Source organism: Periophthalmus magnuspinnatus, chromosome 8, assembly GCF_009829125.3.
Source record: "Periophthalmus magnuspinnatus isolate fPerMag1 chromosome 8, fPerMag1.2.pri, whole genome shotgun sequence".
NCBI lineage: Eukaryota > Metazoa > Chordata > Actinopteri > Gobiiformes > Gobiidae > Periophthalmus > Periophthalmus magnuspinnatus.
The window spans coordinates 19,620,020-19,632,396 of NC_047133.1; the positions used below are offsets into that span (position 1 = coordinate 19,620,020).

At 39.1% G+C, this 12,377-nt stretch overlaps 1 protein-coding gene across 1 annotated transcript in view; it reads left to right on the forward strand.

The window, feature by feature from the left end:
- The first annotated feature begins 3,763 nt into the window (after positions 1-3,763).
- Positions 3,764-12,377, forward strand: part of plcl5 (phospholipase C like 5) — a 175,983-nt gene continuing 167,369 nt past the window's right edge. Inside the window, exon 1 of the mRNA XM_033971399.2 lies at positions 3,764-4,369. Coding sequence (XP_033827290.2) covers positions 4,007-4,369 — 363 coding nt within the window. The 5' untranslated portion in view covers positions 3,764-4,006. The remainder of the gene's footprint in view (positions 4,370-12,377) is intronic.

The window sequence follows — 12,377 nt, forward strand, 5'->3', positions numbered from 1 at the left end:
ACTGCACTGATTCTCTGGAGGCTTTGAAACGGCTCTGTAGTCCCTAAAGAACTTATTTTGCTGTCAAGATCTGCAGCTCCAGACAAAATAAGACAACCCAAATGACGATGGTGGCGCCCACGGCAACTTCTGTAATAAAGTGAATCCATGTTTGATAAATACTCCCAGTTCTAAGTATTTGAAATCACACTGCATTAGTAGAAGTGTGAGAGTTAACCAGAGCAACAGCCGGCGTCCCTGTGCAGGCTCATTCATATTAAGTTGTGCAAATTCAAAAAAGACTAAGTAAAGTTAACTCCTTTCTCTGCACTTTTTCCACATGGCAACAAATCACCTTGACAAAACAAGGACGCGCGTTCCCCGTTTCACCGGGCAAGCCCTGCACTCCAAGTCAATGCTAACGACCTTGTAACTGATTTTTTCCCATGTATTTGAGCTAAATTTATCTTCCTCCTGTGTTGCATAAGCAGCACTTTAGCTCCAAATATGTCTGCTGTACTTTTTAAGCATTTTACTGCTGTCCGGTAAGCAGGAAGTGCACGTTAGCATGCTAGCCATTGGTCGCAGTCACACGTATTCCACATTTTAAGACACTCGAAGCGCTTTACGTCAAGGATCCACTCACCCGTTCACGCACGCATATTTATACACTGGTGTACGCAGACGCTGGGGGGGTGATGCGGTTAAGTGTCTTGCCCAAGGACACAACAACAGCATTCATCTGTAGGAGCTGGGATCGCACTGTCAACCTGTGGGTCAACTACAGAGAGCGGGATTTGAACTGCTAACCTTCAGATCTGTGAACAAACGCTCGACCGAATGAAATGAAATTTAGTGTCACGATCATCAAAATAATTGCGATAAACGATAATATCACGATAATTATTAAAGTTACTGATGTGAATAATGTTAATCTTATGAATAAGTTTGATTTTAAAGAACTGTTATAGTCTTGTACTTTGTTATCAGGGAAAACAGCTACAATCTAGCAGAGAATATTCTGGATGAGCAGGGCTGTCAATAAAAATTTGGGGGCCTGGGCTAAAAAGTCTCACATGGGCCCCGTCTAATACAAATTAATAGGAAGAAGGTTCAGTTCTGGGCCCCTACACCCCAGGAAAACAGACCCCTTTGTCCTTTTTCTGCACATTCTGGTGATATAATGGCGATTATCTTTGTTGGCGATTATCACAATTGTATAAAATTTCCGCAAACGATTATTGTCAACCCTTTTTATCACGATAAACGATATTATTGTTCATTGTCCCATCCCTACAATGTTATAATAGAGCTGTTTACAAGATGAATCCAGATGACTTTGGAGCAGAGATAGAAGGAGACACAGAGAGAGAGACGGGAATATGGCGGCCTTAATGTGTTTAATGCATTTATATGGCACCTCTGGGCACTTAGAGCAGAGCTTCTCAACATGTGGTGCAGGTTGTGCTAATGCAGCGCGCTAACATTCACTGGGTACGATTACACGGCCTGGATAAATGAGATAACTAGCGTAATCAGATAACAGATCTGGTGTGCGTTTACATTCACAAAAGAAATGCGATCATCAAAAACACCTGGTGACACGTTTCAGTTTGGTGGGTTTAAAGGGCCCGTATTACGCTGTTTTCTGATCTGTGTTTTAATGTTGTTTCCTCATCACAAACAGACCTGGAGTTGTGTTTTGTTTCATTCTCACATGTTTAACACACAAACCCTGCATATTTAGGCTGAGTTCTTCTCCTAAATGAAAAATGCTCTGTTCCACCTTGTGATGTCATGTGGTGATACAGGAAGTGCTCTGCTGTGTTTTTAAACTCCATACACCTTCACTAGAATCATTTCGATAATTTCAGCTCTGGAATTGCAAGTGTCTAGTGAACTAAAGGTAAAATGTAGCTGTTAATTTGAAAACTACCACTTCATGACATCACAAGGTGGAACAGAGCATTTTGAGCTTTGGAGATGTAGACAGACTAATAATAAAGTGTTACTCAAACATGTGCGAATGAAACAAAACACAACTCCGGATGTGTTTTCATGAGGTAATAACATTATAACAGGACTTAAAGCTCACAAGAGTCAATTTTGTGTAATGTAGGACCTTAAAAATAAATTTTAAAATAACCCTTTGGATCTGTAACATTTTCTTTTTTATGTTTGTCATTGCCACATTAGAATGCTGTTTTTTTCTTTTTATCAGATGTAACTGTAACATGATCACTCCATAAATCAGATAAACATAAGACTTTTGGTGTGGCGCATGTAAACATACCCAGTGTTTCTGTTCATTTATTTTAAAGCTGCTGTTAAGTATCGACCACTAGTTTAGATCAGGCCAGTTGAAAGTACGAATCTTTGTGCAGAGGTTGAAAATAACACCAGTTTAGACCAGAATGCTCTATGAACATGGTGCAGTTCACTCTTTGGCACTCTTTAGATGCCTTTTTCTTCCAACAATTCCAAAACCGTTTGGGTTTACCTTACAAGGACATTCACACAGAACACAAGTGCTATTTTATCTTATGTTTTGGTCTATGATTATTTAATAACCATGGAACACCACAAAAGTCAGATCTGTGAAAAATCCCATACTCTGCTACAGGAGTCTATTTAAAGATGTATTCTGTAAGTTTTGGTGGAGCAACTGCCATCTGCTTGTCTTAAATGAAGATGTTTTTGCTTTGGTTGGAATGTTCCGAAGTATTTGATTCAATTTACATATCTCCATGGTGATATCACAAGGCGAATTTAACTGCAAGTCAGATCTGTGGAGCGGTTGTCCGTGCTCACAGAAACAACACTTGTTTTTAATGTATTTTGAGTCATAAAAACACTGAAAAAATGTAAAAAAAAAATAGATCACTTTAATGGTATATTGTGGGACACATGTGTCAAACTCAAGGCCCCCGGGCTAAATGTGGCCCCCCATGTAATTTTATGCGGCCCACAACAAGATAAATTAAAAGGTTTGACTGTCTTAAAATGTCAGTTTATCAGAAGATACAGTTATACAGCCATATTTTTAGTATGGAAATATATATGTAATATTTGTAACTCAAATAAGAAATAAATGCAGAGATAGTTATTGAACAAGTTAAAAAAGTAGTTTATTTACGTTACATGTGGCCCTTTGTTTTGCTGATGTGGCCCTCGGTGAAAATGTGTTTGACACCCTTGTAGTGGGACTCCCAAAAGAGTTACACAGTGGGGCTTTAAGAAGACAAATCCAACATTCACAGCCTGCATTATGGCCTTTACGTCACTTTAAAAACCTTCCAACTGCTCCAACACCAGCAGCACGTTTTCCAAAACACTGAAAAAAATGTAAAAAAAATAGATCTTTTTAATGGCATATTGTGAGACTACCAAAAAAGTTACACAGTAGGGCTTTAAGAAGACAAATCCAACATCCACAGCCTGCACTATGGCCTTTACATTACTTGCCAATAAAACAGGAATAGTCCGTGTAGCGTTTATAACCTGAACATTATTCCAAAGTGCAGCTCGTTCGCCCACACACGAAGAGCCGAACCGGGACTGCGCGCGCGTCTCGTTCTCCTGCTTTAATTAGGCGTGCGTGCTCTCGTGTGTGCGTGCGTATGCCTCAACGTGACCGCGCGCTCGCCTCAGTCTTGAATTTGTCCCGCGGATGCCTCTCGGTTTCCAGAGCAGAGAGAAAGAGAGAGAGGGGGAACCACGCACAGGCAAAACCCCCGTGCCAAAAGTGTCCAGAACAAAGCGACTCTCCCCGGATCTCCAAAGCGCCTGACTCAAACCGAAACAACCGAGGCAGAAAGACACGACTACACGAGGCAAGAGGACGCGTTTCTGTCGTTTTTTTGAGTTCCACGCCCCGGAGAAGTGTTTTTTGGGACGATACGTGGTTGGTTTTGAGATGGGCAGTGGGTGTTTACGCGCTGCAGACTGCTCCAACACCAGCAGCACGCTTTGGCTTTGACAGAAATGCGCCGCTCGTGTTGTTTCGCTGTGTTGTAACGCACGTAGCATGGCAGGGGTACGCGCTTCGGACGCATTCTTATCATCGGGGCACGTTCTGGATCCTCTTGGTCAAGGTGCGACCAGTTTAGTGCCCGCCACGGAGGCGATGGCAGCGGCGGCAGCAGCGAGAGAGACGGCCCCGAGTCCTCTTCTCAGCGCAGCCCGGGTTTATCTGGACGCTCCATCCGCTGCTGCGCATGGCTACGGAACCGGGCAAGGAGTGTTCACCAACACCAACGGCCGCTACCGGGAGGGGGGCAGCCGGGAGAGCTCCGCCGAAAGAGGCACCTCCGCAACCACCAACACTAACACCACCACCAGCAGCACCACCAACGCCGCGGCTGGGAACGCACCCTGCGGCATCATGAAGGTGGGTAGATTGAGACGGTTCACCCCGGTCTCAAGGTGACACCGGGGGAGCTGCTGTTTTGAATCTGGGGCTGCGCGTAAAAACCTGCTGCCCTGGAAAGAAACAGTTGTATATGCTTTTTAAATACCATTATACCGCATCTTTTCTTTGCTTTGTGGTTTTGAAGTCTCTGCGTAAACTTGATCTGGTTCTGTTTTCATGGCTTTGAGGTTTGAATACTCACAATTATCGCCTCTGCTGCTGCTTGAAACTGGATATTTACGAACTTATGGTGTAGCCAAAATGATCAGCTGCTGGAACTTGTTGACATTTTTTGGAATTATAACAGGGGAAATGCATGTACTTGGGTAAAACGCTGAACCCGGGGCTGCTTCAGTGGTGATTTGACTTGGATATCTATGTAATATTAACAGCTTTATTACATAACACACGGTAATAATACAGCTGTTATTCATTGTTCATTGTTTCAGTGTTTTGTGTTTCAAGGTTCTATGTTACACAAAATTGACTCTTGTGAGGTTAAAGTCATGTTATAATGTTGTTACCTCATCAAAAACAGACCTGGAGTTGTGTTTTGTTTCATTCACACATGTTTGAGTAACACTTTATTATTAGTCTGTCTACATCTCCAAAGCTGAAAATGCTCTGTTCCACCTTGTGATGTCATGAAGTGGTAGTTTTTAACATAGCAGCTACGTTTAACCTTTTAGTGCTGTCAATTCCAGGGCTAAAATCATCCAAATGATTCTAGTGAAGGTGTATGGAGTTTAAAAACACAGTGGAGCACAAGGTCTGTTTGTGATGAGAAAACAATATTATAACATAGATCAGAAAACATATGTATTATTGTCCCTTTAAATACCAAAGATGTTTCATATCATAATTTAGCGCAGTGGTTCATGAGGCATTAGGGTCATGAAGCAAGAGCTGAAAGTGGAAGTGATGAGATGATAATGAGATAATATAAAAATGATGACCCTGTATATTATTTATGTTTAAATTGAAAGCTGTATAAACTGGAGAGATTAGGTTCAGGAACACAATGAACTATTTAAGGCTGTTTCCTCATCACAAACAGAACTGGAGTTGTGTTTTGTTTCATTCACACATGTTTAACACAGAAACCCTTCTTCTCTCAAACAGAAAACGCTCTGTTCCACCTTGTGATGTCATCAAGTGGTAATACAGGAAGTGCTCCACTGTGTTTTTAAACTCCACACACCTTCACTAGAATCATTTGGATCATTTCAGCCCCAGAATTGCAATTTTCTTCTGAACTAAAGATAAAACGAACTGTTAACTTGAAAACTACCACTTCATGACATCACAAGGTGGAACAGAGCATTTTGAGCTTTGGAGATGAAGACAGACAAACATGTGTGAATGAAACAAAACACAACTCCAGGTATGTTTTTGAGGCGGTAACAGCATTATAACATGACTTGATGCTCACAACAGTCAATTTTGTGTAATATTTGGGCTTTAATGAACAATGTTTTTCAGTTTTATTTTGCTGTTGGGCCCCAGTCTCAAAACGCTGGGATGCCCTGGTCTAGTGTAGGCTATAGTCTGAACGCACAAGCCTCTAAACTGTCTTATAGCTTGAATAAAGACGTCTCTTGAAGTATAGATCGAAGGCCAGTGGTACAATAGAGTGAGTCGTGTGTCACTATTCACCAGACATGCCTCAAGTGTCATTGAACTTAATCATTGTTATACTATGGGCCATTGTGCAGCCATGTCCCATATTGTTGCTTTACTTTTGGAGGTCAAACATCACTGCAGGCAAGTACGCATAGTCTCTACAGAGCCAAGGATAGCTTTTCAACACTGAACGACATAATGGAAGGATAGTGTTGTGTAGTGGACTTTTAGATCAATTTAATTTTATTTATATAGCAACTTCAGCTGAATAAAGTGCTTCACATAAAAGTCAACAAAAAACAAACATACAGATAATATAAAACATGGGAAAAAAACAACAAAACACCAACATATCCTGTCTAGTATTAAATGCCAGGGAGAAGCGGTGATTTTTCATACTGTAGTAATAACAGCCACATACACACACTATTATAAATACATTCCACATTTCTGAATTACTTTTAACTGGTATTTAAAGGCGCAGTATGTAACTTTCTGAAGGTGGCACGTCAGCTTTGTGAGTTGACAGAAATAGAAAGTTAAAACAAACATGAACGAACATCCTCCATGGAGATATATATGTTTTATCCCATACTGTAGAATATTAGAGCCAAAGGAACAACATTTATTCCAGGCTCAGTAAGAGTCAGGTTTGTGGAGATGCAAGCCTGCTCACAGTAAGGACGCATGTTTTTTAGTGCTATAATACACAACCAAATAGAAAAATCAACAAACAAACAAGCAAAAAACGTGCTTTTATTACTATTTTTTTAGCAAAAACAAGTTACATATTGTGGCTTTAACTTGGACTGTAATAGAAACAAATCTTTACAAGTTTGACATAGCACACATTTGCACAACAGCAACGACAACAACAACAATGATGATCAGAGGGGCCTTATGGAAGTTTTTGTGCATGATTTAAAGGTCCTAAATTACACAAAAATGACTCTTATGAACTTTAAGTCATGTTAAAATGTTGTTACCTCCTCAAAAACAGACCTGGAGTTGTGTTTTGTTTGATTCACATGTCTTAGTAATTGCATTATTAGTCTGTCTACATCTCCAAAGCTCAAAATGCTCTGTTCCACCTTGTGATGTCATGAAATGATGTTTTTTTTTAAAGTTTTTTAACACCTCCTTTTACCTTTTATTCATTAGAGATGAGTAATTCCAGGACTGAAATGATCCAAATGATTCTAGTGAAGGTGAATGTAGTTTAAAAACACAGTGGAGCACTTCCTGTATTACCACATGACATCACAAGGTGGAACAGAGCGTTTTCTGTTTGAGAGAAGAACTCAGCCTAAATATGCAGGGTTTGTGTGTTAAACATGTGAATGAAACAAAACACAACTCCAGGTGTGTTTTTTATGTGGAAACAACATAATAGACTTAGATCAGAAACAACTTCGATCAGAAAACAGTGTAATATGAGCTCTTTAATGGACTTGCTCATTTGTTAATACTTTGTGAAGTTAATACACGAAGTTAAGGGAGTACCTAGCTGGAGGACGAACTCTTTGTGCTCATTTAGGTCGAGTTTAAAACGGTTTCTTCCACTTTGCCCCCTGACAGATGCCTCAGTGACTGTGATCAAGGCTTGTGCTAAGACTGTAAAAGTTAATGAAGTGTGTCGTTCTCGTCTGGTAGTTGAATATAAACCTCTAGCTTTCCCTCTATACTCTTTAAATGTCACACGGATGAATGCTGCCAGTGTGTCCTTGGGCAAGACACTTAACCCGCCACACCCCCAGTGTCTGAGTAAAACTTGCGTGTGAATGGGTGAGTCATTCCCTGATGTAAAGCTCTTTCAGTGGTTGTATTGTATTTTATGTGTAAATGTGTTTATAGCTATGATTGTAACTAATGACATAAGATTATATGGTCCACATGATTTTAAACTACTAAATATACTGACCTCATTAGGACAATTGTAATATCGGTCATGCAGTTTGACCCCACTAGCCTCATACTTACACAATTTATCGCTCAAAAGTGAGATTAAACTGTATTTTTTGGTGTCAGTATTTATCGTGGGTACTACTTTTTTGCACTACTGAGAAATTTGTGGGGTTTTTTTGGCATTATGATAAGATTTAAGCTGTAAAATGTTGAATTAATAATTTCTATGATTCATTACAGATGCAAACTAAGTACAAAAGTGTTTCATTCTGCCGTTTTTTTATTTAAAAAAAAATTACAGTTAATGTTTTTTGTTTTTTTTTTTTAAATATTGTCATTTTAGAATAGTTTTTGTGGTTTAAATCTGCTCATGGGTTGTTGTGGCATAAATGAGTTTTAATATTATCATTTATCATCTATATATTGAACATCAAAATGTGTTTTCGTGACCAAAAAGTCTGGAGGAAGTACTGGAACTTCTGCAACTTTTGTGGTTAACTTTTTTTTTTTTTTTTATTTATTTGTGCTTTGCAACCTCCCTCGTGACTTTTACAGGCCTGTTTTCAGAATGTTTCTTTTATGTTATCATTATATCATGGTAGAAACTGTTTTAAAGGTAGTCATCTGGTAAATGTTTTGGCTAACCATCCAGAAGTCATTATCGATCTGAAACTTCTTCAACCATGGACCCCTACAGGACACAAAAGGGATTACATCGTTGGAATATTGTCATTAGAATTATCAAAAAAAATTATGATGTATACATTATCATCTTTATCACCAAGAGGCTACCAAAAAACAAATTCATCTTGACTATAATCCTAACAAAGAGGTGGCATTTTACTTCTATGGAGTGTTAGCTGCTAGCATATAACATATTTAGATCACCATGTTACATTTATTGTTTAGAAAATGCTATTATTTGCTAAAAACAATGATTATTACCAAGTTTTATAAGTTTCAGTTTCGTTCTTGACACTCGGCGACTCCCTTCCCTTTGCTCTCTGTGCTAAGTCACCCCCCTTCAGAACGCTAACGCAACACAATCAGCTGCACCCCGCTAATGAAACTACAGCACATCACATCAGGTTTGTGAAGTTGCTGTGTACAGTTTTGTATCATGTTTTTGTATATTTATGGAGAATTGTCATGTGGAAGCATGGGTGATGTAACCTTGTGGGCGGAGCTTTGCACAGAATCTTACAGCTAACAGTAAGGAGAGTTTAAATAGGGTGGGAGAGATTGCTAAATTACTCAAACATTCATGGATGACTTCTGAAATGTCTTTAGGCATGTTTTTGATGAGGGATCAATGTTATAACTTGGTAGAAATCTAAAAATTAAAAAATTGCATAATACCTCCTCTTTAAATTCAAACCAGTACTAGCCTTGGTGATGTATTAGTCAAAAAAGTCACTAAATTCTATGTTTTTGACATTTAATTTTCAACAAAAACAGCAACCAGATGAAATCATTCGTATAGAAATATGTTTTTTTCCATCACTGTTCCATCTCTATACTCTTGGGCTAAGTACATGTCTTATATAGTGTTCTCTCCTCCGCTGCCTCCTGTGTTTGCTTCTTGTATGACAGGTTGCGGAGGGTCGCTGGGGCAGATACGAGCACTGCGTGGGCTTTACACGCTGCCAGTGCGTTCTGATGGCTCCGACTCTCTGCTTAGCAACTGACACAAAACATCACTAATTCTTTGTCAGCTCAAATAATTGGATTGCCTTCATGTGATACGGAACACTAATTTAAGCATTTTTACACCTCGTTCAGTGGTTGTCAGTTGGAAAAAAATGTCTATGATTAGCTGTTAATCTTGGGCGTTTTTAGTCCTGTTTTAGACCATGGTTTAGTCCTGGTTTTGGTCTAGTTTTTTCCAGTTAGGCTGTGGTCTTTCCTGGTTCAGTTGTGATTTAAGACCAGGTTCACTCCTAGTTTAGGTGTTGGTAAGTGCTCACATTTGTTTATAGAGCTTTTCCATCTACAAAGTGTTTTACATCAAGGAACCACTTGCCCATTCACACACACATTCATACAGCAGTGTAGGCAAGGTGGGTTAAGTGTCTTGCCCAATTACAACATTCATTTGTAGGAGCTGGAATTGTACCACCAACCTGTCGGCCACTGAATCTGACCGCTCTACCAATAACGCTTTTTAGGCTGAGAGCTGGATTTGAACCGGTAGCCTCTGGATCAGTGTTTTTTTGTTTGTTTTGTTTTTTCATTGTTTTATTATGATTCCCTGTTGCCGCTTTAAAAATTGCCTTTACACAATAGAATAAGTATAGTAAATTATAGTATAGTAATAGTTGCATTACTGTTATTAACATGTTTTAACAAGTTTCAGTTTTGTTTTTGACACTCGGAGTCTCCCCTCCCTTTGCTCTCCATGCTAAATCACTCCCCCTTCAGAGCACTATCACAACACAATCAGTGTGCACATAGTTTTGTATCATGTTTTTTAAATTTATGGAGAATGGTCGTGTGAGAGCATGGGTGATGTAGACTTGTGGGCGGAGCCATGTACAGAATCTTACACCTACTTACACCGAGAGAGATCGCTAAATTACTCAAACCTGCATGGATGAAGTCAAAAAACCTCTTTAGGCTTGTTGTTAATGTTGTAACACGGTAGCAATTTTGTTACTTAAGTAAAAGTACAGATACCGGAGCAAATACTCAAGTAAAAGTAATAGTATCACAAGAAAAAAATCTACTTAACCTACTACTATGGCATTAAAGTACCTGTTTAAAAAATGTACTTAAAGAGTAAAAAGTACAAGTATTTTGCGTAGATTTGGAGATCTAATAAAGCTTCAAATGTAGTGATTTTGGTAAAGATTTGTGCTGAATTTTAAAACAGATTCAGAAACAACTGAATTGAGTCCTTTTTCTTAGCTGTTTTTATTTGTATATTTTATTTCTTCAAATTATGAATGTGTTAAAAAAAAAAACTCAGCTTTTTCTGCAGGTCTCTTTTACTTTTTAGTCCAGTTTAAAAATGTAGTGGAGTAGAAAGTACAGATACTGTTCTTAAATGTAGTAAAGTAAAAGTATCCACTTTAAAATGTACTTAAGTAAAGTACAGATACCTAAGATGTATACTTAAGTACAGTACTTTACTACTTTTACTCTGTTATGTTCCAACACTGTGCTGAAAACACTGTTCTAGCTTTCATTTACTGATTAATGAGAATTCTATGTACTGATTATCATGACAGGCCCGGTTCAGTTCAGGCACATTTTAAGTAAGTATTTTTAGTCTTAGTCTAATCCTGGTTTAGTTCTGGCAGCATTTTACTAGAGACTCCAGGTGGTTCAAATACACAAGTAAAAATCGTGCCTCTTCCTGTGTTTTAGTGGTTTTCTGTTCCTCCTCTTAAAGCCAATACTGTGTGTTCATACATATACGACATTTTCAGAAGCCTAAAACCCCTGTACTGCCCCCTATAGCCGGAGTGCTGCCGCTGACGTGTATCTCATAACACAAATATTGAAAGGATTTGTCTTTGAATACTATGAAAACAGGAGGATGCCAGGTTTGCCTTACAGTGTGATTCAATATGGGACAATGGTAAGTCTCTAATACACAGCCGCGCACAAACAGGCATTAGTAAACATGGCTGGATCCCAGAGATAAGCACAGAATGTCAAATCTGCACTATGGGTGATTCGTGTCAGATGTGCCGTGTTTTGACCAGAGACTGTATAAAGAAGCGAGTGTGACGTCACCCATGGCGTTCAGCTCCAGTCAAATGAAGCTCGTCGAGGCTAGAGCAGTTAAAGCGGTGAATTTGGAGCCGAGTTCAATATTGGGAATTCCGACCATGAGTATCATAGCAACCGAAGAGCCAATCCGGAGCGAGGCTGTTGAAGATAACGCTCCTTCTCGCCCGCATGGCTGGTTTAGAAGGGAGCAGGTTTAAGAAGATTTAAATATATATAAAAAAATATATATAAAAATAGTTAGTAGACTTATTTAATGTTTTGTCTTTACTACATAATTGCATATATCTTGCTTCATATATTTGATGTCTTCCGTATGTGTTTAAAATGTAAAAAGTAGTTAAAAAAAAGAAAAAACATTGACTGAGAGGGTGTGTCCAAACGTTTGACCAGTGTGTGTGGTAGTGTACCTTAACCACACGTTACAGGAGTCGGTATACTCCTAATGTCATCCTCGGTTTGATTGTGGTTATCGATCCGCAGCCTTCAGTCAGTTGAGTTACTCTGAGCTTGTATGAATAGTTCAGTACTGCCACCCGCTCTGGCCCTGAGTGTAACAGTACTGGGTTGGTTTAGCTGTAAGAGACTGACTTTTTCTGAAAAACTCACTTGACATTTTTGGAGGCTCTTCTTCCCTCTGCTCTGGCTTAGTGAAATCTAATAGCTGATTTCAAAAAGATTGTTCAGAATTCTGACTGACTTTGAAACCTGCTCTACCAATCTA